The sequence below is a fragment of the Tiliqua scincoides genome, chromosome 3 (genome assembly GCF_035046505.1).
Source record: "Tiliqua scincoides isolate rTilSci1 chromosome 3, rTilSci1.hap2, whole genome shotgun sequence".
NCBI lineage: Eukaryota > Metazoa > Chordata > Lepidosauria > Squamata > Scincidae > Tiliqua > Tiliqua scincoides.
The window spans coordinates 199,404,006-199,429,816 of NC_089823.1; the positions used below are offsets into that span (position 1 = coordinate 199,404,006).

The 25,811-nt window shown below is 42.8% G+C and overlaps 1 protein-coding gene across 3 annotated transcripts in view; it reads right to left on the reverse strand.

Moving 5' to 3' along the window:
• The window catches only part of FARP2 (FERM, ARH/RhoGEF and pleckstrin domain protein 2), an 87,795-nt gene extending 70,801 nt beyond the window's left edge, over positions 1 to 16,994 (reverse strand). For all 3 annotated transcript variants that reach the window (XM_066619061.1, XM_066619063.1, XM_066619062.1), the window contains exons 1-2: positions 16,914 to 16,994; positions 10,990 to 11,221 (exon numbers count right to left, since the gene is read on the reverse strand). In XM_066619061.1, coding sequence (XP_066475158.1) covers positions 10,990 to 11,193 — 204 coding nt within the window. In that variant the 5' untranslated portion in view covers positions 11,194 to 11,221; positions 16,914 to 16,994. The remainder of the gene's footprint in view (positions 1 to 10,989; positions 11,222 to 16,913) is intronic.
• Positions 16,995 to 25,811: the final 8,817 nt, after the last annotated feature.

Consider the following 25,811-nt stretch of genomic DNA (forward strand, 5'->3'; position numbering starts at 1 on the left):
GCTCTTAGTGGGGAGTGTCCAAATGCCTCAGCCTGCATCCCTCTGTCTTGCTTGAGGGGAACAGGGGTGGAATCTGCATGCTGGGTGTGTGTGTGTGAGCAGCCCCCATCTACTTTGGGGTGAGTTGTAATCTTGCTGTATGTGGCTGCAATCCTTTCCACACTTTCCTGGGAGTAAGCCCCATTGACTCAAACGGGGTTTACTTCTGAATAGACCTACATAGGCTTGGGGTCTGTGTCAGCTTAACCAGGGGTGTCCAAAGTTTTTGGCAGGAGGGCCACATCATTTCTCTGACAGTGTGTTGGGGACTGGGGAAAAAAGAATTAAATCACATTTAAAATTTGAATCAATTTACATAAGTTTACATAAATGAATGTATTAAAGATGAACTTATATGAATGAATGAAGGTCTTGCAATAGCTCAAGGCCTATAAAAGGCCTTGCACAAAGCAAGGCTGGCCTTTCCTTTGCTGCTGCTACTGCATCACAGACATGAAACAAGAATCAGTGGAAGTAGCCCTTATCCCACAGCTCACGTGAGAGATCAAACAGTCACACTCACGCTGAGAGCAGTTGTGTCGGGCCAGTGTGGGCTCCAACAAATCTCCAGAGGACCAGAGTCTCATTGGAGACTGCGGTCTCCCTGAGGGCCGCATTGAGAGGCCTTGAGGGCCACAAGTGGCCCCAGGGCCAGGGTTTGGGCACCCCTGAGCTTAACCAAGGATCCTCACCTTTCTTTTTCCTCCCCCTTCAAAAAAGAAAAAAGCCACTCTTGATGGCTTTGTCTCCAAATATTGATTAAAAATAAAAAACCCCATTCCTTTTCAGTCACCCCCCTTTTTCCTCCTGCCTCCTTTGGGAGGGGTACTCTGTTGGCTGCTATTATAAGACAAAAGGCACAATCCTAGCTAGGTCTACTAAGAAGTAAGTCGTATTGTGTTCAATGGGATTTACTCCCAGTAAAGTGGGGTTAGGATTCCAGCCAAACAGTCTAGGTCTCAGTTTGCATCAGTTTGCAATTAGCAGATGCACACAAAACAAAGTCTTCCCCTCCCCCAGCAAATTCATCACTTCTTCCCCCCTCCCTTTCCAAAACCCTCCAGGTGTGCTGCTGACTAACTCAGGGCACAATCCTAACCAGGTCTACTCAGAAGTAAGTCCTATTTTGTTCAATGGGGCTTACTCTCAGGTAAGTGTGGTTAGGATTGCAGCCTCAGAGTGCTGGCAGCTGTTTTTTGGTTTCTAGTGTATAATTATAACACCCTCATCCCCATTTTGGAGGCAACTGAAGTGAGGTGTTGTAATGGGGAGCCGTGGCCAACGGCTACAAGGATCAGGGGAGGCACGAGCTGGAAAAGTTCAAGAACCACTGAGTTAATGGGAAACCTCCATCTCATACATTCTAATATAATCACTTATGATTAGCTAATGATGTGCCTCTAAAGATCTATTAGCTGTTGGTTTTTACTTTTGAAGTACACAGAACTTGATTAAAACGATAGTATTTGTATTTTGCTTTGTCTGAGGGAGGTTTAGTTTCACTGAAAGACATTACAAATGTAATTATGCAGTGGTATAACAAGACTATAAGGCTGTTAAAACAGTCTCCTCCTTCAGGCTCCTATTTCAGGAATGGTTAGAACTGTATACAAGACTGTGTATAGATACAAGTCCTGTCACAAACCAACTGCTATTCTAAAATATTTAAACTGAAGCAATCTGCGCTGAAATAGCATATGTCTTAGCATAGATGTATTCCCAAAGTACAACACTTGGTATTGGCCCCTCTATATTACCAGGGCTTAATTTGTTTCTTTTTAAGAAGAGCAATAGAGAGATCAGGTACAAGCTACTTTATCAGATAGATTACTATACCCACACTCACAAGGGGGAAATCACAAAAAGGGGGTACTCTTCCTTTCTACAAATGGGGGCATGGTACACAGCGTGTGTATCTTGGTCAAGAACACACAATGAGTCACTGACTAAGAAAGGGATGAAATTTTTAGGGACACCTAAGCTGAGAGATGGACTAACCCTCCTAGATCTATATTATTCTTTCTTGAGTTCAGAGAATGCTCTAAGGCCACCTTGCTGAAGCGATGCAAGTCCAGGCTGGAGTGCTGCCTGGATGGGCAACCAACTACCAATTCCATCTATACCACCATGAATTCTATATAAAAAAAAGACGGATATAAAATATTCTCATTTTTTGGCTTGGGGATATGGAAACCAAGGGAAGCTTCAAAACAAGTCAGTAAACCCATGGCACAGAGCTCCCAACATGGAGAAGGGATGAGATAGTCTAGATTCTTCACTTGTTTAAATCAAAGTGTAAATGGACACATTTTCTTCAGCCTGAGTTAAATCATATATATAAATTTGTCAAAGTTGTTTTATTTGAAATCACTCTACAACTTTTTAAAGAACACACTCTCTCCATGTAATATACAGGTTGAGCCTCATCATCCGCATGGGTTCTGTTCCAAGCATTCACATGGATGGCAAAAAACGCACTATAGCAAATCAATTTAAAAAACAAAGTTTCTTTGCTCTGGTGATTTAAAAACAGCCTTGTTGACCTTTGTGATGCAAGATAAGAGTCATTAAGAAGACAATCAATCAATCAGTCCTCCTCCAAGAGCTTACAAAGGCGCTTCACTCAGTCCCTCCCTTCACCAATGCAAAGTGATCACCTTTCTTCACTTGCTCGGGGGAAGGAAGGGGTCGCCTGGAGAGAGAAGGATTGATGGATTGTCAGCCAGCTGCACTCTCTCTCTCTCATATTAAGGAGGTTATTGTTAAAGAACTGTTCAGTTTTTAAAACTGATTTTTAAAAAATTTTCCCCTTCTCCAGGGATCAACACATTCCTTCTCATTTATTAACAGTATTATTTGCAGTGGCCATTCATGTTGAGTCAAATCCATGTATAACAAGGTTGGACCTGTATTTCTATTGATAGCAGGCTTGTGGACTTTACATTTGGTTCATAAGTATTTTGTGATAAAACCAGAAGTTCGTCATGATCACTTCAGGGAGTTGTTCTGAGGCACAGGGCCCCGCACCTTCCAGAGGACTGGCATGACCCCCCCCCCCCAATAAATGAAAAATCCTTTCACTGCAGCAGTGCAATGGCCAGAAGCCATTAAGCCATTGCCACCACCTTAAGGTGGCACAACATAAGACACTGCTGATTAACAAGCAGGGGCAGCTGCTTTCGCAATTAGCAAGTGGGCCTGCTGAACTCAGAAATAACCACCTTTACTATCTTTACTGTTCATGCAGTGATCATTCTAACGGGATGAATCAATCAGGTCAACACATTAGGTGTAGTAAAGGCAGCTACATAGATGAACCACTCTAGGAATGGATGCTTACATGTTTATTTATTTATACATAAACATATATATACCGCCTTTCTTTGGTCTTCAGATTTCTCCTTAGACTTTAATCCAAGGTGGTTTACATAGGCCGGCTGTTCTAAACCCCTGTAGGGATTTTTACAATTGAATAGTTCTAGTCTTTCATAGAACTCCTCATTCCAGCTGGATTCCTTCCCGGTCTGGCCTCTCTCTGGCCCTTCGCCTCCCACACTCCACTTGAAGGCAACTCCTCTGTTCTCCTATGCAGGCACACCCATTCTTATTGAAAGTGTGTTGCAAAAAGGCATGTTTGTGCATAATGAAAAGGGTTTCTTGTTCAGCACTTTGGAGGCACTCAGCAATGCAAATTCGTTCCCCCAAGGCTCTGTTCCAAAGTGACAACAGGAAGTGGGGTTAAGTCCTGAGGAGCTCTGGTACAAGTTAAATCCTACCTATGCCTAACCTAATAAATACAAAATGCACAATTGCAAGCAGTTTAAAATTCTGTGTTTCTTGGAATTTTGATTTGAAGAAGTATTCAAGGGCAGGACTGCACTCAGGTAGTCAAAGACAAATACAATGCAAATCATTCTTTGCCACACATAAAGAAGCTTATTAACACGCTTATGTATCCATGCATAGGAAAGAATGGGCACAGCTTTGCACTGACCCAGTTCTCTGGATCTAAAGAATTCACACAATGTGGGGCTACCCAATTAAACATGCTGACCAATATCTCAAATAACCATGCAAGTAGTTTCATGTATTCAAGAGGAATATAGACTGGTTTTCCTCAAATGTAAGCACACACATCATGCCACTCAGCTGCATAGTGTACAGCTTTTCAAACAGAGGAAACTTTCAAGAACATGTTGTAGTATGACTTGCGGTTCTGCTGTATAAAGTCAAAAATTTCAGTGGATACATGGAAACCCCGGATGAGCCAAAAATAGCTCAAGGCTTGATTTGATTATTCCTGACTTCTTGCAGATAGGTTCACTGTTCAAATACAATTCTCTGCTTTGATACTGTGTTAACAGATTAACACATGGCCATAGAAAGGTTAAATTGCAAATATATTCCAAATAACCCATCTTTGCCTCCCAGGCTATGCTAATAGTTCCTATAGAATCAAAGGAAGCTGAGGCAAAAAACAGGCCATCCCTGACTTACATAAGGATTCCATTCTGACCACCATCTTGTAAGTCAATTTTTACATGCTGGATGTCTTAGTGTGTGCACAGCTCCATGGAAGAATTTGGGATGAGCAAGGACAGGGTTGTTCAAAGAAAGAATAGGCAGCACTGTATTATTGTTATCGCTTATGGAATGCCTTGCATAAGTTTGAAATTACATCAGTCAGGGATCTTCTATTCAAGTTGTAATGCAGGACTAACTTCTTGAGCCAACATCCTCTTGCACTGGTAAAACACATTCAGAAGGGTGGGAGACCCTTTGTCACAGGGAATTCTATCACTACTAACATATGCATACAAGAGACATTTGGCAAAGCATTTGCCATATAGGCATTTATAAAATGTGAAAGCTAGAAATCTCCCAGTTGGGGGAGTGGGAGAGCTTGGTCTGTAAACTAGGACATACTTCCACTATACAAATTGATCCTGTTTATCCGAGGATTTTACATCTGCGGATCTGACCCAATCCGGGTTCCCACATTGGGCCATACTCTGCCCAACTTGAACCCTCCAAAGGCAACATCCTGGTCACCTCTGGAGGCCTTTCTGAAGCCTGCAGAGGCAGCATGCATCCACCTGATGCCTCTGCTGGCTTCAGAATGGCCTGTGGTGGTAAAAGAATGACACTTCCAGTTTCCCTCAGGAAACCGGAAGTGACATTTTTATGCCATATAAGGCATTCTCAGGTCCAGGGACACCCTCTGGGTGCTTATTATGAGGTTTGCTTTATAGTAATTTTATTGTGAGCTGCTTTGGGCTGTTCCAAGGACAGAAAAAGACAGACAGTTTTAAATACATACTCAAGAGGAGCCAATTCAGACAGTGAATCACTGAGGGTGGCAATACTTGACCCAAAAAAGGACATAAAATCATCCTTGCATCAAAATGTCAATATTGATCAATAAATTGGACCAGTAAATCAGGGAGACAGCAATAGAAGAAAATGTTGTAATAACTGGCTATTTAAATTACTCTTACTCTAGGTCAGGGGTGCCCAAACCTCGGCCTGGGGGCCACTTGTGGCCCTCAGGGACTCCCAATCCAGCCCACGTGGAGCCCCCAGTCTCCAATGAGTCTCTGGCCCTCGAGATGTGTTGGGCCAGCATGGGCTCCAGCAAAACTACTCTCAGCGTAAGGGCAACTGTTCAACCTCTTGCGTGAGCTGAGGGCTCCCTCCACTACTTGATATTTCACGTCTGTGATGCAGGAGTGGCAGTGATGGAAAGGCTGGCCTTGCTTTGTGCAAGGCCTTGAACTATTGCAAGACCTTCATTCATTCATAAAAGTTCCATCTCTAATGTATTCATTTATGCAAATTTATTCAAATTTGAAATGTAAATTGATTCTTTTTTCCCCCAGCCCCCTACACAGTGTCAGAGAGATGATGTGGCCCTCTTGCCAAAAAATCTGGACACCCCTGGTCTAGATAAATGCATTTTGAGTCACAACAAAGACATCACATTTCTAAACATGAATGACTATGCCTTGTGGTGGTTATGGAAGCAGAACAGAAATTGCTGATCTTAAACTTAAGTACCACTGGGATCTGGTGTGAAATAGTCACTGAGCCACTGGGAACAGTACCCAGTGTGATCAAATTCAATATGTATGCAAGTGGAAGGTCAAAATTTCAAAAACAAATTCCACTGGAACTCAAAGGAGGAAATTTATCAAAAGTGAAAGAAATAGTTAAAAGGAAACTAAAAGGGAACATCAAGAGGATGAAATTGCTTCCAAGTGTTTAGAGGTTATGGCAAACTACAAGCTTCCTTCAAACTCTAGCTCTGTTTTTATTGCCCACAAGAATAATAGTTCTTTATGTCTTAACTTGCTTTGTTTTAAAACTGTCTACAACTACAATATGAGAAACTCAACTAGAATACATATTACAGATTAGGAAAGGTACCATTAAGTTCTAAATGAAAGGATGCTAGCATAGCTAATGAGCAGAGTCAAGGGAATTATAAAAGGCAAATGAGCTTTCTTTAGAAAACAAAAGTCATCAAAACAAAAAAGAACACCAAGTCTGCCAAATGAAATATAAAGCAACCATGAAACATAAGACAAAATAACCAGAGAAGCATATTGTCAAAAATAATACAATAAAATCTTATTTTAAATACATCAGAAGCAAGAAACTGGCCAGGAGGGAATGATTTCTTTCCATCTGTAATATAATCTGTAATCTAAACTTATTTGCTTCCCCCAATGGCTCAACTATGTGTTAGGTTTGTTTTATCTTATTTTATATTTCACTGTTTTATTGTTAAAACTAATGCTTTGTTTGAGATTTTTCTTTTTACTGGTGTGTTACTTGTACTTTTGTTATGGAGCTTTGTAAGCCACTTTGGGCATTTGTTTTGGCATGAGAAGGGCCAAATTTCTCAAATAATCATTGTGAAGCACATACTGCAGGGGTGTCAAACTAATTTCATACAGCAGGCTGAACAACATTTATGGAGCCTGCTATGGGCCAGAAGCAATGTCATTAAGCTGGAACTTGCATCACTAAACAGGTGAAATAAGCAGTTTTTGCTCATGAACTCATTAGCGGCAAACGACAGAAGAGAAAATATACAAATCAATCATATTTTCAAGATATGGGAGGGCCCATTATCATGCAGGTCACTCTTTCAGCAGTGCTACTTCTGCTGATGTGCCACTTTGAAGCTCAGCAACCAATGGTGGTGGTGTGAGCAAACTGTCACTGAGGCTGGATAAAGAGCTTCTGCAGGCCATATCCAGCCCACAGACCTTCTTTTTGATACTCCAGATGTAGGGTACATACCCATATTTGACCTGCCAATTGAGTACCGAAACAGTTAACACTGAATGAGAAGGAATGGGGGGGGAGGCAAAAACAATAAATGGGACTTATATTGTTGCCCAGCAAGCACACTTTGCTACTTATCTCCCCCTCTTCTTCCCTCCAAAATCAACCAGCTTTGATCTCAACAAGCAGGAATCTAACTGAAAATGTATGTTGACTGTCCCTTAAAGTAAAAACAGCAGAAAAACCACAGTAACTCTTTTCTACTCTCACACTCTGAATGGAGCACCTATCCACCGTGTAGGACTACATCTACTTACTTGTCCAGATGACAACTGGGGCACTATGCCTTTTGTAGAGGTTTCTGTTCCCCAGAAACCACTTGCCTCTTATTTCATTTTTTTAACCTCATGAACTTGAGTTAAACACTAGCTGAGGCCCAAATTCTACTAGTTACTGACTAGTAGTTCATGAGGTTAAAAAAAGCCATTTCAAAGGAAAGTCAAGCTATTTACAAAATAACACGTTTAACAATATAGCAGACCAAATAACAGGGCAAATGGAAACTAAATTGCTTTTTTGAAGAACCTGCAATATCCACAGCCATGAATTACTAACTCTCTTCTGAAGACAGATAAAAATAACCTAAAGCCGTTTACTGGCCATATTTAGCATATTCAGAGTCATGACAAACATCTGGCAATATCCTTTTGGAATTTTGTCTATTTTTTTCCTACTTGGACTGACTATACTATATCATACCAGTATAAACTACACTGACTATACTAACAGTATTTAGATTCTTAAAATATAATAGGATTTGGAAGGTCTTCCTCTGCAGATCTAAGACTTTCATACTTTCACATAAGCTTCTCGAAATAAAATGGAATGACCCAAAGTAGAAGAATGTAAAAAAACTTATCTGTGCCAGAAAATGCTTACCAGTTAGTCTGTTTCCTTCTTTGGGAGCAGTTAGAAATGCTGGCTGTTTGCCAAAACTATCTGAAAAATGTTACTGTCAAATAGAAACTTTCTATATGTAGTATCCACGTCTCAGCTCAGCTGATTAATAAGCCGTCTCCCATCATCCAGAATTATTTTCATATCTTCCCCTCAAATATTTTTAAGCAGTAAACCTTGCTTCTGTGTAAGCCTAACACTACAGATTTTGTGTGTTTGTGTTTTTTACATCTTCCTCCAGTTACCAGCTGAATTTTTTGTATAACCACAGGAAATCACAGGCTAGTTAAAAAACTTCCAGATTGCTTCCTGTATGGCTCAATAGAGAAGTCTAAGGTCCAAAAAAGTTCCTAATTGCAGGCCTCAGAATGTGGTGACTCATGGCCAACCAAGATTAGAATTCAAGTAAATCAGACATCTATACCAGCTGACTGTACAAAGATTTTTAAGCCATGCTTACTGAAGTTGTACACAAGCCACGCAATTGCAATAATCAAGTCTGAATATTCCAATCTTAGTTTAGCAAATGAGAGATATAGTCAGAAAAAGTAGTTGGAGCAATTCAGACCCCCAATATTGAATAATGCAGTGGTTCTCGAACTCTGAGGGACCATAACTCCCCCAGTAAGGCTTTGCAGGGGAGGGGCAAGGGCAGGGAAGCAATCCCCAGGATCGCATTCCTAAGGGGAATGCACTTACTTGGACACAGTGAGGGCTGCTGGAGGCTGCAGATGTGGGGAACCCAGCACAGCCCTCTGAAGGGCTCCCCAAGGCTTAGAATCTTGAAATGGAGCAATCGCAATGCACCTCCTGCAAACAGGAAGTGCTTTGTGATTGCTTCATTTCAAGATCCCAAACCTTGGGGAGCCCTGCAGAGGGCTGCACTGACCTCCCCACACCTCCTGCAGCCTCCAGCAACCCTCACTGAGTCCAAGTAAGCACTACCCCCTTAGGATGAAATTCTGGGGATTGCTTCCCTGCCTCCCCTTTCCCCAGCCCCTTAAAGGGACAGAGGAAGAATTACACAAACTGGTGGGTTGCAACCCACCGGTTTGAGAACCACTGGAATAAAGCAACTTGTGACAAACCAGGAAAAATACTTGATTTGCAACATTTCCTAGTGCAGAATGGATCCATAATTTTACATTAAGAAATAACTGCATTAAGGAATAACACTTGGCAGTTATGAAAAGATACTTTAACAAAAGAACAATTCTGATGTTCGATGTCTCTTTAAAGGAATTTAAAGGGGGCTAGCAATGTTCATACCAGTAAAATGAGTGAAGGGAAGGAAGTCACAAAGAACACTAATATTAGGTTCTCTCACATCTGAAAATGAAGGTAACATATGCAGCAAGTAGCGAAGGTGTGTAGAATGGATGTAGGCCAAACTGCCTACATTAAATGACATGTTTGAGATGCACTCCCTTGGGAAAACTTGATTATAAGAGTTACACATTTCAGATAAGATCTGTTGCACTTCGGCTGCCAAATTAAATCAGAAGATCTGATGTAATTTCAATCAGTAACTAAGCAGGTGCTTCTTAGGTAAAGTATTCAACATTTCTAACAGCTAACAAAGTAGAAAGCAGGCTAATTTAGGCATTTTCTGGTACAGATATGTTTTTTCACATTCTTCTACTTATGGTCATTTTATTTCAAGAACCAGTAACATTTTGGGTCAAGTAAACACCCGTTTAATACAAGCTATCATAAACTAAAGAAAAGTGTTACTTATAAAAAGAGTTGGTCAAAACAATGACCAAATTGGGTTCATCTCCCTTTTTTGCACATTGGTTGGTGCCCTGACCTTCCCCTTCAATCACCACTTTTTCAAAACAGGCCTTGAAGAGGCAGCAATGGAGGCACTGGTCACAATCCTCTTTCCAATTGTTCTCCTATATGGAAAACAATAGGGACCAGGATTGCAGCAGCGTTACCTCTGCAGTTCCACCAACACAAACCCCAGCAGTAGGACTGGAAGAGAAGATATGCTGTCCCCTCATCTTTCTTTCACTCCAAGAGCAAGGAAAGACAACCTGTACCTTAAGGAACTAGGAACAGCTAATGTTTGACTCGAGTCGGGCACACATACAGGCATGCCCCCACGTTCACAGGGGTTGTGTTCCAGAACACCCCCCCCCCAGTGGATACATGAATCCAAAGGTATGGGGAGGCACTTCCTCTGGCCCCTGAGAGGCGAGGGAAGCCATGCCCACCCGTGACCCCTGCAGGGTCAGAATGACAATTAAATGAAAGAAGTCATTTCCAGTTTTTTGGCAAACTAGAAGTGATTTTTTAAGCCTTTAAAAGGCAGATACAGGATATGGTGGCTCCCCTGTATTTACATGGCTACATATGGTCAGGTAAATACATTTCAAACACGGTTGTAATTAATTTCTGTCTTATTTCCCAGGTGCAGTGGGATTCTAGACAAGGAATGATGAAATAAATCAAAGTATTTGATTTAGGCTGAAGAATGCTATATTGTACCTTCACATGTGGTTCATACATGCCTACACGTATCAACACAATACTTATTTTTAACCAACTAAAGGTACATTTTCTGTATCCTCCTCAAGTGATTTCCTTTTCCAAAAGATACTTTGAAGTTTTGTTGCAAACAGACAATATTTGCTATATAGGCAATGTATCCAAGAATACTACGGAAGGTAGTCCAGGTATAAGCCTTTTTCTTACCTCAATATCAAGTTCCTCCACAGTGTTGTCCAAAAGCTTTATCTTGATCTGCAGAGACCTCTCATGTGTTTTAGCTGGTGCTGATGCTATGGCTGAGGAAAGGTTCTGCCCTGGCTCCAATGTGCTTACTCCAGAATTTTTCTGGACTCCCAAACGAGAACCTGGAGTCTGCAATACTCTGTAAGTGCCTTCTATCTCCCCCATTTTTCACCATCAAGCAATATCCAAGGAACTAAAGGAAAAACAAACAAAAGCTTTGAGTATCTAAAAGGCTTTGACATACTTAAGAATATGTTTCAAAAATGAACACAGCATGCATTTGCAGAAAAATTTGATGCTAGTATCCAGCTTGTTGAATTATTGTACCTGTTAAAGAAACAGTTCAACAGCATTGTTCATTCACTTGACAAGTGAAGGCTTTGGTTTAACTTGCCCATTCAACATTCCATTTGTTTACAAGGTTATATGTAACACAATAACTCTTGGTAACATTTCAATATTGAAATGAAGACATAAATTCAGGACAATTCTACATTTCAAGCACAATTCTACACTTCAAGTTTGAATACCAGCCCCATCATTACACCTGTTTAAGTTTATGTCAGTAAGAGGTAAACCACAATGCAAAAGCTCCATCGAACACTGAGAGAGAAGAGAAAAGGCTGAGAAAGGAGCTGCATTGCCTTCATCCCTACCTGGAATAGAAGAGGGCCCCCCCCCCCCGAAACATTTGCTTCTAGAGCCCATTTCTGGGCAAGTGGGGTATTTTTCCTAAGCCTGTTGTAAGCAATGGGCTAACCCCAAAGGTAATTTCAGCTTTAGGGTCACCACTTTGGAGGAGACATTGGAAAGGTCTACCATCCTTTTTCTTCCATTATGCATAAAGCTATGAATGTAAATGTGTAATTTACATATTCTTCCCCATTAATCCTTTATTCTACTTTCTTTACCTTCATCAGCTGTTTCTCTGAAAGGTTCACAATCTCATTCCTTTTTTTTTCTTGAAAATTACTTTGAGAATACTTTGTTTAAAAGCAGTATATAAATACGCTGAATAGAAGTTAGCAAAAACATTCAGGACACTATTTTACAGGTCAGGCTTGAATTCTCAATGAGCACCGCACCCACTTTCAAGATAACCAGGAGAGACAGTAAAGTAGGCTGTAAGGTATCATCTGATACAAGGTCACCTGAATATTCAGCTTTTCTAGTTATAGCACTTCTAGGGAGAAATCTCAATCTAGGAAAAGCTTTGAGCTCTAGTCACTCTATCCTTGTTGCTGTGTTGAGCAAACACACACACACACACACACACCACTAAGTGAGCTGTACCATGTTGATATGAATCAAAGATTCTTAAGTTAAGACAGTGTTATACCACGTTGTTAAGTACAACACCGGCTTGGAAAATATGGCAGGACAACAATACTGCCAAACCTTCTTGACGGCCTTGTATTCCCCATCTCCTGGATTCAAGCCAATCAACACCACAGTCTACAGCAATTGCAAAGATTGCTTGGGGGGGGGGGGGTTTCCAGGCTCTATCTATGCAGAGCAAAAGATAAGCTCTGGTCTCTGCCACTTTGCAGACAAAACTCACAAGTAATTTACATCATTTGTGTTGCAGCCAACAAGTCAGGAATGTAAATTTGCTCTTCACATGCACTCACAGGGCACTGAGACAACAGGAAGGTAAGTAGGAATGCAGAACAAATGAAATTATCACAAATGAAGTTTCTTCTTTCCTTTCATCCCTTCATCAAAGAGCAGCTTCTTAATGCTGCACAAGTCAAAACTGTGAAGGTATGCAGAATGGCGCTCTTAGCTGCTTCCTTCAGTTTAAGAACCTCCTCCTTACAGAGGTACTGCACTGTGAAGTCCAAGCATCTTCTGGAAACATAAAGCCTATTTATTTGGAGATGAGATGCGAGGGTCTTTATACTTCTTTCAAATAAAAATATTTTGAATGTATTTAACTGATATCTGCACTGTGCCAAAAAGAGAAAGCTAAAATTCTAAATCAATAGCTAAAACAGAGGTAAAGTGCTTCAGCTAAAACAAAAGGAAATATATAAATAGTAAAAAAACACATGCAAATTCTGTTGAGGCAAGCCCAGCAAAGCAAGTACAACCCTTGCAGGCCAATTCTCTCCAATAACTGGCAAACTGCTAGCCTTGTACCTGCTAGAGACTGGAAGGGAGGTGGCAGCACATAGGAGTTATGCCAGGTGAGGTTCATTTTCAGCACAAGATCAGTGGAACTATCAGGTGAGACAACAGTTGTATGTGAAAATACAGGGTACCTCAAGAAAACGTACATCCATTTTTAGTATCTAATTTATTATGCTATAATTTACAAATATACTACACTATAATTCACACATATAGTGGGTAAGCAGTTGCTTTACACAGTTTAATTAATGAATTTGACCAACTGCTTGAAAGGTTCCCCACTGAGAGGCCCGCTGACTAATGGATTTGCAGGTATCCACCAAAGTGTACAGTGGGATGGTTCCACAAGTATCTTTAATTGCTTCTCTTACAAGTTCCAGTGTTGCAGGTTTTTTACAATGATGTATGTATGAATTGGAGCTCATTAAAATGTGTATAAATTTTTGGAGACACACTATATATTCTAAAACCACTACCAAGCACATGGAAAAATGTTAATCTTCCTACTCCCTAATCTGCAATACAGTTGCACTGAGAAGTTGTTCATTACAACCAGTGATGAAAATATTCTGCCACACAACAAGCTGCCAAAACAACAAGTTGCTCACAAACTGTAAAGAATCTCTACTACCTTACCAATCCAGCGAGGAAGATCTATGGATGCAACAGCCACAGATACAAAAGTAGGCATAGATGCACATCTACACAAGTAATCTCAGTCCATAAGCAACATGCTCATGAAGATCCCACTGAATGCAATGTATTTTAAACGTATGTGCAACTTTCATATATCAAAGCTGTCTCTGTGGTTTACAGTAGGATGCCACAAACAGAATCACCATCAAGGGCAAGAAATAAGGCTCCAGCTAAAAAAAGTCTAATTCAATGAAAAGCATGAGGGAAAAGGTGTCACCCTCCACCTGGAAGTCAATAGGGAATATGTCAAGCAAATCTCTAAAGGCATAGAGTTCCATAACTGGGATGTCACCACTAAGAAAACTCACCAGCAAATAACCATCCTCTGTACTTCAGAGAGAAGAGACACTAAACAGAGAGTCATTTGTATTGTTGTCAATGGCACAGGAAAAAATTAAGGGAGGCTTTCCCTCAGATAGGCAGGATTTGGTTGTGTAAGGTAAAAGATAAAAAAAAAAAATCAAGAACTCTAAATTGTACCAAGAAACAAGTAATCAATGCAGATGTTTTAGAACGAGTGTTATAGGTTCTAGAGATCCATGAACATTAAGATTCTCAATGCTGAATGTTATAGTGGTTGTAGTTTCTGAACTGTCTTCAGAGGTAGCGCCACATAAAATGCATTACAGTAGCACATGCTAAAGTTTTCCCAAGATAAAGATTTATTGAGGCAAGATCCTAGTAATCAAAGAAAGGATGCAGCTATACAGTATTATCTGTGTACTGAAGTGAACCATGAAAGCAACACTCCTGACACAGCCACCACTAGAGATTCAGGCAGTATCTTCATGCTGGACTGGTTCCCTCAAGGGGAACACAGTCAGTTGTATATGCCCCCAGCAGTTCTCAAACTGTGCATATGAGAACAATGATTTTTTACTTCCAAGTAAACATTCACAGGATCTGTCACTAAGTTCACCAAGTCTTGCTCTCAAGAAAACAAAGTGCTATAGACTTAGGCTACAAACAGTGGGACCTACTTCCAAGTAAACATGTATAGAATTGCAGTTAGATTACTAACCAAGAAATGCATTGCAGTGTGACATTATACAATATTCACCCAAGATGCCAAAATAAATCTAGCACTGCAAGAACATGCAATGTCTACCACATCATAAGTAAATGGCTACAAGGGATAGCATTTCCTACTAATATTATATTCTAAAAAGTTATTAGAATAACTTTGAAAATGGGTTTTGAAGCATCAGGCATACCGATATAGTGTATGTTACTATACATATAAACTATTTGGACAACAGGTCAATCCCAGTGAGGATTCCCTACCTATACAAACAGAAGACTACAAACTAATGAGACCAGTGGAGGAGAAACTGTACAAGACAAAGAAGTACACTAATTATTTGTTGGTTTTTTGCACTCTTCTCCCCTCACCTTGCAGTTTAAACATTACAGCATAAAACCAGATGTAGGGGGAACAGCTACCTGGGTAAGCCCTCCATGATTCACACACTGCAGATTTCTAATAAAAAGTATTTCCGTATAAGAAAATGAAATTCATAAGGAAATCATAATTTATGATGACTGCATACATGTACGTATACTCCCTGGGTGTCCAAAAGTTCACAACATATGTAAACACAATGCACACACCTGGCAATGCAAAACCGGTTTCATGCTATACAGCATATTGCTGTGCAGAAGTGCTTTCTACATAGCAAGCTTTTAACCTGTGGTGTGGCCCTCAGGTTATAATTGAGCATGCATGCAAAACTTAAAAGGCTAAACCAAGCAAAAGCAAGCACGCAGGCGAGAGAGAAAATGGTGAGAAGGCATTAAGTCAAGTGTTTTTCAATCTTGGGTTCAAGAACCCAATGGGGTTGAGAAGCCTCAGTTGTGAGGTCAGGGGAACTTATAAGAATGAAAAACGTTGAAGATCACTTGACTAGAGCACCACTAGATAAAGCCTCCCCAAGTAAAGGAGGAGGCATGTGGAGTACCTCTTCAGGTACCAGGAGATTGTGTCCCAGTCCTGGTCAGGTTCTGAGCAATTGTGCTAAAATAGCTTTAACTACTGCCGGGCTTCAGGGTAACCTTTTCTGCTCTCTCTAATAAGAATATTCGGTTACAGTGAACAGTGCTAGGAGGGCATTACAGCACAGGGAGTGGAAAGTGATGGGGTGGGTGGATAGGGTCCTGGGAGGGGGTGGGATTGACGATAGGGTCTCCAGTCTCATACTTTATATATTGGGGTTGAGGCATGGAAGAGATTGAAGCCCACTGCATTAAGGGCCCAACTGTATCTAATTTTCCAGCAGCGGTGCCACCGCAATGTACCCCAAGGTAAAGGAACAAATGATCCCATACCTTGAGGAGGTCTCTGTGACTGCCCCTCCACTGCAGGATGCAGCACATGCCCCATTGGTACAGCTGCACCGGCCCTGGAAAGTTGGGTAGGAGCGCATGGGTTGTGGGTGTTTGGGTGCCTCACGTGGCGGTGCTTTTCGGAGGACTCCAGTGGGGAGGCTCTGCCTCCCCTCCTCACCCACCAAGGGTTGTGGGTGCTTGGGCATCTCACACTGCACTGGTGCTGTCAGAAGGACTCTGGTGGGGAGGCTCTGCCTCACCTGCCTCCCACCCACCGCACTTCCCTGTGCTGATCCCTGTTGCGTATACGCAACGTTGGGCAGTAGTGGCTTTAAGAACCCGCAGTGGGGAGAGGCTCCTCAGACTCACTCAGGACCGACCATATTGAAAGGGCTCGAGTGGGAGAAGCAGACCAGGAGCCGCTCCAGGGAAGCGCGTTCCTTCGGACGCCCCCACAACAGCTCCTCGGGGACAACAGGGACCCACAGCGAGTCCTAGGCGGGGGGGGGGGAACTGAGGCACAGGAGCTCCCTTCGGCGCAAGAAGGGGGAGCGGAGGAGGGAAATGGCCGCTATGGGGCCGGGCGAGCCCACACAGCGACCGACCTACCCGCCGTCTTGGCCACAAGCCCTACAGGAGCCACCAGCAAGGCAGCGGCAGCCCTGGAGTCGGAGCTGCCTCCGTGGCCCCCCCGACGACGCAGCCCTGCAGGTGTCCCAGTCCCGGCTTACCGGCGAAGAAGTGCCGCCGCGCCTCTCACTCGAAGCCTCCTCCGCTCTCCCCAGAGTCCCTGCTCGGCTCAGGCGGCCAGAGCCTTCGACAGCCCTCTTCCCGTGCAGGGATTGGCTGCCGCGGACTCTCCGGGGCGGGGCTTGCGGCGCGAGCGCCTCTACAAACTGTCAGTCAGCAACCGCTCTGCGGTGGGCGGGGTTTTCAACCGCCCTCAAAGCAACCCCCTTCTGCAGGCGGGGGAGGTCTGGACGGTGGGCGTGGCTTTCAACTGCCCTCAAACCCACCTCCTTCAGTAGGCGGCGGGTCTGGATGGTCTGACACCTCAGTTGCCGCTTACAGCAGTGACGTCACTAGAGTTTGCATCACTGGGGCGGGAGGCCAGCGCCTCACCCCTGTGATGAACCTCCTCCCATGCAGCGGGCAGGGCTAGGCCCTGGGTAGTGGGCGTGGTGATGCTCCATCGCCCTGCCCCTGCTGGTTTTTTGGCTATAACTTTTGATACTATAGAGCAGGGGTGCCCAAACCCTGGCCCTGGGGCCACTTGCGGCCCTCAAGGCCTCTCTATGTGGCCCTCAGGGAGCCCCTAGTCTCCAATGAGCCTCTGGCCCTTCAGAGATTTGTTAGAGTCCACACTGGCCTGACGCAACTGCTCTCAGCATGAGGGCAACTGTTTGGCCTCTCGAGTGAGCTGTGGGATGAGGGCTCCCTCCACTGCTTGTTGTTTCACTTCTGTGATGCAGTAGCGGCTGCAAAGGAAAGGCCAGCCTTGCTTTTATAGGCCTTTTATAGGCCTTGTGATATTACAAGACCTTCGTTCATTCATATAAGTTCATCTTTAATATATTCATTTATGTAAATTTATTCAAATTTGAAATGTAAATTAATTCGGCCCCTGACGCGGTGTCAGAGAGATGACGTGGCTCTCCTGCCAAAAACTTTGGACACCCCTGCTATAGAGATATTTCAACACGGTTTGTTCCATTGCATTCCGCATGAAATTACGCGTCGATTGATATTTAACATGATGATATTTAACATATTTAACATGATGATATTTAACATAATCTCAAAAATACCAAGATTTTGTTGAGTAGTGGTGTCACCCCCCATGCGTGTCACCTGGTGCAGCTCGCACGCTCCTAGTGACGCCACTGACAGCATTACACCAGCTTCATCCAAAACATGCGATAGAAGCTTTGCACTGTGCAGCAGTGTTTCTTAACCAGTGGTACAGGTACCACCAGTGGTACTTGCAGTGGTATCTGGTGGTACTCACAGGACCCCTGGACACCTACCACCTAGCAGCGGGCCTAGGAATGTGACGCAGCAAACAGTGGTAGGAGGCTCGGCTCGGTGGGCAGAACTCCAAAGCTTTTCTGCACTCAAAAAAGCCCTCCTGTCCACTGTAAGCCTCTTACTGGTGTTCGTCACGTTGCGTCTTTGGCCTCCCATCCTAGAAGTAACTGGTGATGACATCATTGCCAGTTACTTGCAGTGGTATTTTGAATAGGCAGACCATATATGGCAGGAGACAAACCTTGAGAAACACCGCTGTAGAGCAGTACCAACGACAACAACATCATAATAACATGCTCATAAATGGCACTAGGGACTATCTTTACTGTGCAAGATTCTGCATGCCTACAGTAAAAGCAGCACTTGTTAATGTGGGATAGAGACCTCTGCAAGTGTTTTTTACCTAGTAGGCAGCAAGTGATCAGTGCAGTTTTACTTCCAGCATGGTAGCTACAGAGTTGGCCCAGCCATGAAATGAGCTGATGTGGTTTGAATCAGTGATGGTGGATTTGGGATGCTGTTCACACCAAGCCTCTGGCCAGCCATTGGCATGAGTCATGTTGACCTGTTTTCTGCTGTTTTAGAAAAAAGCAGGAAGTAGCTCAGCTGCTTTGTTACTGTGCTATGTTGTGGGGTTTTCCTAAACCAGGAAGTGTGGGATTTCTGATTTTATGTAAAGGGGCAACATGAACATAGGAGCTCCTTCATTCATGTCCCAATTCATGTGGACTCCCTTTAAAAGAAATCACAAGTTTCACACTTCCTGGCTTGTGAAAACCATGCAACAGAGCATGATAAGAAACTTGGGGGGGGGGGATACAACAGAGGTTTCACAGTGGCCCTGGGGCAGTCTGGTATCAGGTGGTGGACCCAGCTGTGGCTGACCCAGTTGCACCACCCTGGGTCACTATGTTAGTCTGTATTAGCAAAAGCAACAAAGAGTCTTGTAGCACCTTGAAGAACAATCAGTTTGTCAAAACAAACTTTTCAGAGACTACAGTCCAGTTCATCAGATAAATAAAGTGTGAGCAGCAACCATGTGGAGAAAAAGGTGTACAGCTGGGTGTCGAAGGACTATGGTACTAAAGAGGTGCAGTCAGTGTCTCATGTAAAGCAGCCATAGAGAAAAACCATTTCCATTCTCCCAAGGAAAATTTCCTTCCATTCAATCAATGCATATTATCACCTTTCATAAATTATGCAACTTCTACTTTAAGTCACCACACCCATTCCACCACTGCCTAGCGTCCACCCAGAGTAGTCCCTTGGGTAGGGCAACTGAGGTGGCTGCTCTTGGTCCTGTGCTTTCATGACCAATATATGATCATAAGGGGGGGCCTTTATTGGTTGAGTTGCCCCAGGGTCTGCACCCTTCTAGGGAAGGTTCTGTCTCCATCCAATTCTGCCCATTGTGCAGTAAAACACTGCTGCAATCCCTCAAGTATCCTAAAACTCCAGGTGAAACCAACAAAGCTTGCTTTCAGAGTGGGGTTGCTTAGTGCTTTGCAATGGTTGCTTTTCTACAATTGCTATTTCACACTATGGTGAATACTGCTTTTTTTCCTTCTGCACAGCCTGCTATGTGCCACCCACACTAGTGATAATAACATAGCAGGTGTGTGGTGCTGGTTTGTAAGTTGTGTGTCTGTGTGTCTTGAATTAACCCTTTGTAAGAAGCAGACAAAAATATAGGGTAGCATCCACAATTTCCCTTCTTTTGGCATACAATTCCTTGCTGTGGAAGAAAACTGTCAGTGCTGCCCATATACATAAAACAGGGATAGGCTTGCAACCAAATTGCTTTCCATTTATTGTTTGCACTGTCTCCTGTACCTAAGGAGGAAGCAGAACAGTTAAAATGGCAATTGGCAGAAGCCAATAAAGCACCAACATTTCCACAATGGTTGTCACAAACCATTCAGTTAGCCCAGCTTTCTGTGAGCAGAGGTGTAGTTAGGCAGCATATGTTGGTAAAATTAAAAAAAAATGGCTAGAATGATTCACCAATGTATTTATCATTATTATTTATATTATTTATATTATTATTATTTATATTGCATCATGAAACTACATGATGTGCAGAAGCAGGAAGACCCTGCCCTTAAGTGCTTCCAGTCTAAAGCCAGTGGGGAGACACCAGGGGGAAGGGAGGGGAGAGAAAAGTCAGGAATAACAAGTAAGGAATATGCACAAGTGCACTTACATGTCCCTAGGGTTCATTTCTATTGTGGCTGAGGATTATGGTCTCATAGAAAAAGGTAGGTTTTAGGGAAACTAGCTACCAGAAGTTTGATTTTAGGGACTGTGTCCATCAGCAAAGGGAAGGTGCTTATCATGAGAAATAATCTGGAACATTCTTCCTGTTGCAGTATCTCTGACAGCACTATTTTCTTAGCCCTATTGCATAAGTTTTTCTACTTTTTCTGTATGTACTTTTCCAGGGTGGTGGCTTGATATATTTTTTAAACTTAGTATATCCTTTCCTGATTGTGCTGAAAAGCCAACAGCATGTTCTGAAGGGTGTAGTTCATGGGAGAAAGATGTAGAAATCCCAGATCCAATTAAGCAGATACAGTCACACTGTATGCATCACAGACCTGATAAAAAGATATACTCTAAATCAGGGGTGCTCAATAGGTGGATCACGATCTACCGGTAGATCGTGAGGCAAAATGAGTAGATTGCGGAGTGCTGACCCCCCCCCTTCAGGTGCCTCTGGGAGGAAACGCCGGGAGTAAGGCGCATTGTACTCAATGCCACTCCCAGGTAAGTGTAGCTAGGATTGCAGCCTCACAGCCTAATCCTAGGCATGTCTACTCAGGAGTCCTGTTATACTCAGTGGGGCTCAAGGTACACCAACATACATTGTACACATAAATGTTATATGTTATGATGGTGCGAACATTGTAAAAAAAAGTCTGGTAGATCTCCAGGCCTTGCTGGGTTTCAAAGTAGCTCTCGAGCCAAAAAAGTGTGAGCACCCCTGCTCTAAATCCATTAGCAACTTAACCAAACAACAGATATGCAGAAATGCTAACATGTATATTTACACTAGAGAAACACACTTACATATACCAACAAGTGGAAGTAATTCAGATCCAATATTACACATGTCTGGGCAATCTTCTACTTGTGTTCTCAACACCACAATAATATCCACCCTGCAAAGATGTTTGCTATTCAAATTAGTTTTCTCCCCATCAAGTGTATCTTGTTTTGCTTGTTGATCAACATAACCAAATTTACAATTAGGTAAGCAATAAATATTAACCTCTGAAAAATTTAGAGACCATCCCCCCAGTTTTGGAGCTTGCTTAGGGTCAGCCATGTGGGCTTTGAGTGTGGCAAGAATATGCCAAGTGAATGCAATACTATTAGGATTAACAAATTGGGCACTTGGCATTTATTTTTCATTATTTACCTTTGTTTTCCTTGACCAGAATTCTAGTGCCAACTAAGTACTTTCTGTCTTCAATCTCTTTCTTCAACTAACTGATTCCTGACCTAGAGCCTCCTGATTGGTCCTGGTAGTTGGATACTTGCTTTTCGCTACAACCTGTTTCATGGCAGGTACATGTACATCCACTGCTGTTATAACCACTTTCCTAAGCCAAGAGACCCCTGTGACCCACCAAGGGAAAAGCAACCTATTATTGGGGCCTGCTGGGGGCTTGATGAGAGCTTGTTTATGCAGTCCTACACATGCAACAGTCACAGGAGCTTAAAGGAGACCCTGCTGGCTCAATAGTACATTTCTTTATAAACTCTGTTTGGCTTATGAAACTGCCTTGTATTAAATGAGATTATTGGTCCATCTAAATCAGCATTGTCTTCATTAACTGGCAGCAGTTCTGAGCCTAAAGGATTGAGCAGGATATACAATATATTAAATAAATACACCATTGGAGATTTTAGTGATTGACCTTGGAACCTTCTGCATAAAAATCACATGTTCTGTGTTTAGTCATACCTAGTCTAAGGTCAGTGTAAACAAACTTATATTTTTCATAAGGATATGGCAAAGTTCAGTTTGTCCCAGGACTTGAACATTATCTCTGTTATAACTTTCAGTTTAGAATCTGATTTGCAGCCAAGAGTCATCATAGCCTTTAGAGAGGGAGGGGCACAAGCATTAGAGCAGGGGTGTCCAAACATTTTGGCAGGAGGGCCACATCATCTCTCTGACACTGTGTCAGGGGCCGAGAAAGAGAGAATTAATTTAAAATTTGAAATTTGAATAAATTTACATAAATGAATATATTAGAGATGGAACTTATATGAAAGAATGAAGGTCTTGGAATAGCTCAAGGCCTATAAAAGGCCTGGCACAAAGCAAGGCAAACCCTTCCTTCACTGCCACAGCTATATCACAGAGAGGTGAAACAGGAAGTAGTGGAGGGAGTCCTCATCCCACAGCTCAGGTGAGAGGTTGAACATTCATCCTCATGCTGAGAGCAGTTGTGTCAGGCCAGCATGGGCTCCAGCAAGTCCCTGGAGGGCCAGAGGCTTGTTGAAGACTGGGGGCTCTCCAAGGGTCTGATTGGGAGCCTCTGAGGGCCGCAAGTGGCCCCCAGGCTGGGGTTTGGGTACCCCTGCATTAGAAAAAGGGAGAATTCCTTAGAAGTATTAACACCCTGTCATTTAAGCTGTTTCAGAGACTGCCCTTGCACCTCCTGCCCACATGAACCAGAGTAATTTTCTGATCTCAGAGAGTATAATCAAGAATTACTAAAGTTCATGATCTTTGTGCCCAAATGTCCAATTTTGCATTTTCTAAGGGCCAATGTGCACAGCTGTCCTAGTTGTGGTGGCAGCTCCCTGTTCTTGATGAATGACCATGAGTAGAAGTGGCAATTTTGCACACCACTACTTGGTGCACATGGAGGAGGTCTGCAGTGGTGTTTAAACAGATAGACAGCTTTATTTTTATAGTTCAGTTCTACCCTTCTGTTCCTTGAGGGTGGCTTCTCCTTTCCCTGTGTGTGTGCGTGTGTGTGCGTGTGTGTGTGTGCGCGCGCACACGCGCACATGTGTGCGCTTCTGGTCTGGGTTTTTATTTTTTTAAATAAGAACTGCAATGTTCTGTTGATCAGTTAGATTAACAGCCCAATCCTGAGCTGCCCGGAGCATCCAGGCTCGGTGGCATCAAAAAGGGCCGCTGCCGAATCCTGCGCCTCCCACGCTACCACGGGAGGCTCTTCAGGAGAAGGGGACATTCGTCCCCTTCCCCCAAGTAAGGTAAGCAGCCCCACAATAGGACTACTCACTTTACCAATGGGGCATACAGCCCTCCATGAGTGGCCTGGATCCTGCGGAACTCAGCTCCGCGGATCCTCCTCCCACCCGCCCCGCCCCCTCCCTGGAACGCCTCCTCCATGCCCCCACCTCCTGTTCCGCTGCTCTGCAGTCTGGGAGACCACCAGGCTGTGGAACCGGGGTGACCGCCCCACACTAGCCCTGCACCAACGGGAGCCCAGCAGTGAACCCTGCGAATGTGCTCGTTTGCAACTTACGGCATGTTTGCAACCTTATGGCACATTTGCGACTGTGGTCAGCAGAACAGAGCCACGCTGCCAATGACAGGATTGAGCTCTAAGGCATTAAAAAATTATAATTGATTATAAAGATGCCTGATTATTTTGACAAATTTTACTTTTTATAGTACAAGTACGTACTTTTAAAAACTACAGTTGCCAAGTGCCATCTTATGAGGCATGTCTTCTCATGGGGAAAAAAGTGGGGCAGTGCCTCTTGTAAGATGGTGCTTGATGCATCATCTCTAAAACCATAGATCTTTTTTTCCTTTACAACAATTTTTTCCTTTAATATGCAACGGCAGATAGGTCTAAAGGAGCAGACAAAGGGCCCAATCCTATCCAACTTTACAGCACTGGTGCAGCCACAATGCAGCCCTGAAGTAAGGGAACAAAATGTTCCCATACCTTGAGGAGGCCTCTGTGATTGTCTCCCTACCGCAAGATGCAGGGCATGCTCCACTTGCACAGCTGCACCCGCACTGGAAAATTGGATAGGATTTGGTTCTAAATCACTTTTGATTGACTTATTTAATTGGGTGCCAGTCCTAGATGGTGTTTTTTTTTAAGTCAGGGATGGATTTCCAAATTCAAACTGCACATGGTGGTTAAGTTCAGACATAATGGGAAAATGTTTCTATTTTCCAATATCCCACAATGAACCTCAGGGAGCCATGGCTTTGTGCAGTCCCTCTCTCTTTTCCTCAACTCTTTTTATATAAGAGGACAGGGAAAGCTTTTTCTTTTGGTTTGATCAAACTACAATTTTGAATTAAGTTTGAATTTGGGGAACTGTCACTTACTTCAAATCACAGTTACAGAGCAAAACAAGATCTGATACCATGGGTTGATCCTAACTGGAAGTCAACTGCAGTTTCCCAGATTTCATGCATACTACAAACTGTGATTTCTCCAGACTACAAAGCTTTTGCTCTCACATGCAAAACACATGACACATGATTAATTCCTGTGGTGAAGAACCATGGTTGCCTCTTCCATCTAAACCAGGCCAGAGCCCGTTAGGAAAAGTTAGAATACAGTATATATATTCATTGCGTGTGGGGGTGGGGGTGATGAGGGTCCTGAGCTTTTCAATCAGAAGTTCAGTGTTTTATAGTGGGAATACAAGCACAGAGTTTATACATGTGAGCGCCTTTTGTAACTGGAAATGTTGCAAGGTCAAGAGCAAAGTTCAAAAGCAAACTCAGTAGGCAAGAGTGGTGATCGTCTGCAAGCTTTATTTCGTTGCCAGCAACAGGCCTCTCAGGGACTCCTTGTCCAAAGCGAAGAGAGCAATGAGAGCCATGTGGGAATTCTCAAAGCCCTCAGAGAGAGCACTTTTCTAGTGTGAGTCTCTCACTTATATTCAATTCTGGCTCCTTTGTTTGAGGAGTCTTAGATTTCATTGGCTGATGTGTGACATCAGAGATGGAGGCCTTCTCAGGATTGGCCAAAGATAACTTTATGTCTTTTGCTCTTATCTTTTGTTATTCCTCACTGGCCTGACCCTGACATGTTTCAAACAGCCATCTGCTTATCTATTCAACATTCTTTCTGTCTGGTCTCATTAATCACTGTGGGCTAACCTCTGTTTGAACTAAGCCTCTTGGTTTTTAATTCTCTATATGTGACTTGCTATTGTGATGCATAGTGGTATAAACATATTTAATACAAGACAAACTAATTTCTTATTGTAAATAAGGATTTTAAGAGACTTTTCCCTTTATTTTAATTAAATCTAGCCCCTCCTGTCAGCTTTTAGCTCTGACAGAGGCTATTCATGAATGTTTGGCTTAATTAGGGGACTTTCCCTTATCTGTTCCTGTCTAGCTGTTATTTACAGGTGTCTGTATCTCTGTTGTTACTCAGTTATATTTCTGCCTGCCAAACAAGATAAGAAGTTGCATTACTAAGACTTTCTCATTAAGATGTTTCTAATTGGGTATTTTCTTAACCTCATACTCTGTTTTTATCTGACTTTTTATCTGACTACTGTTTTTATGGGTATCTGTTAATGTGTTTTAATATGTTTTTATTTGCGGTTAAATTATGTTTTTAATCTGTTTT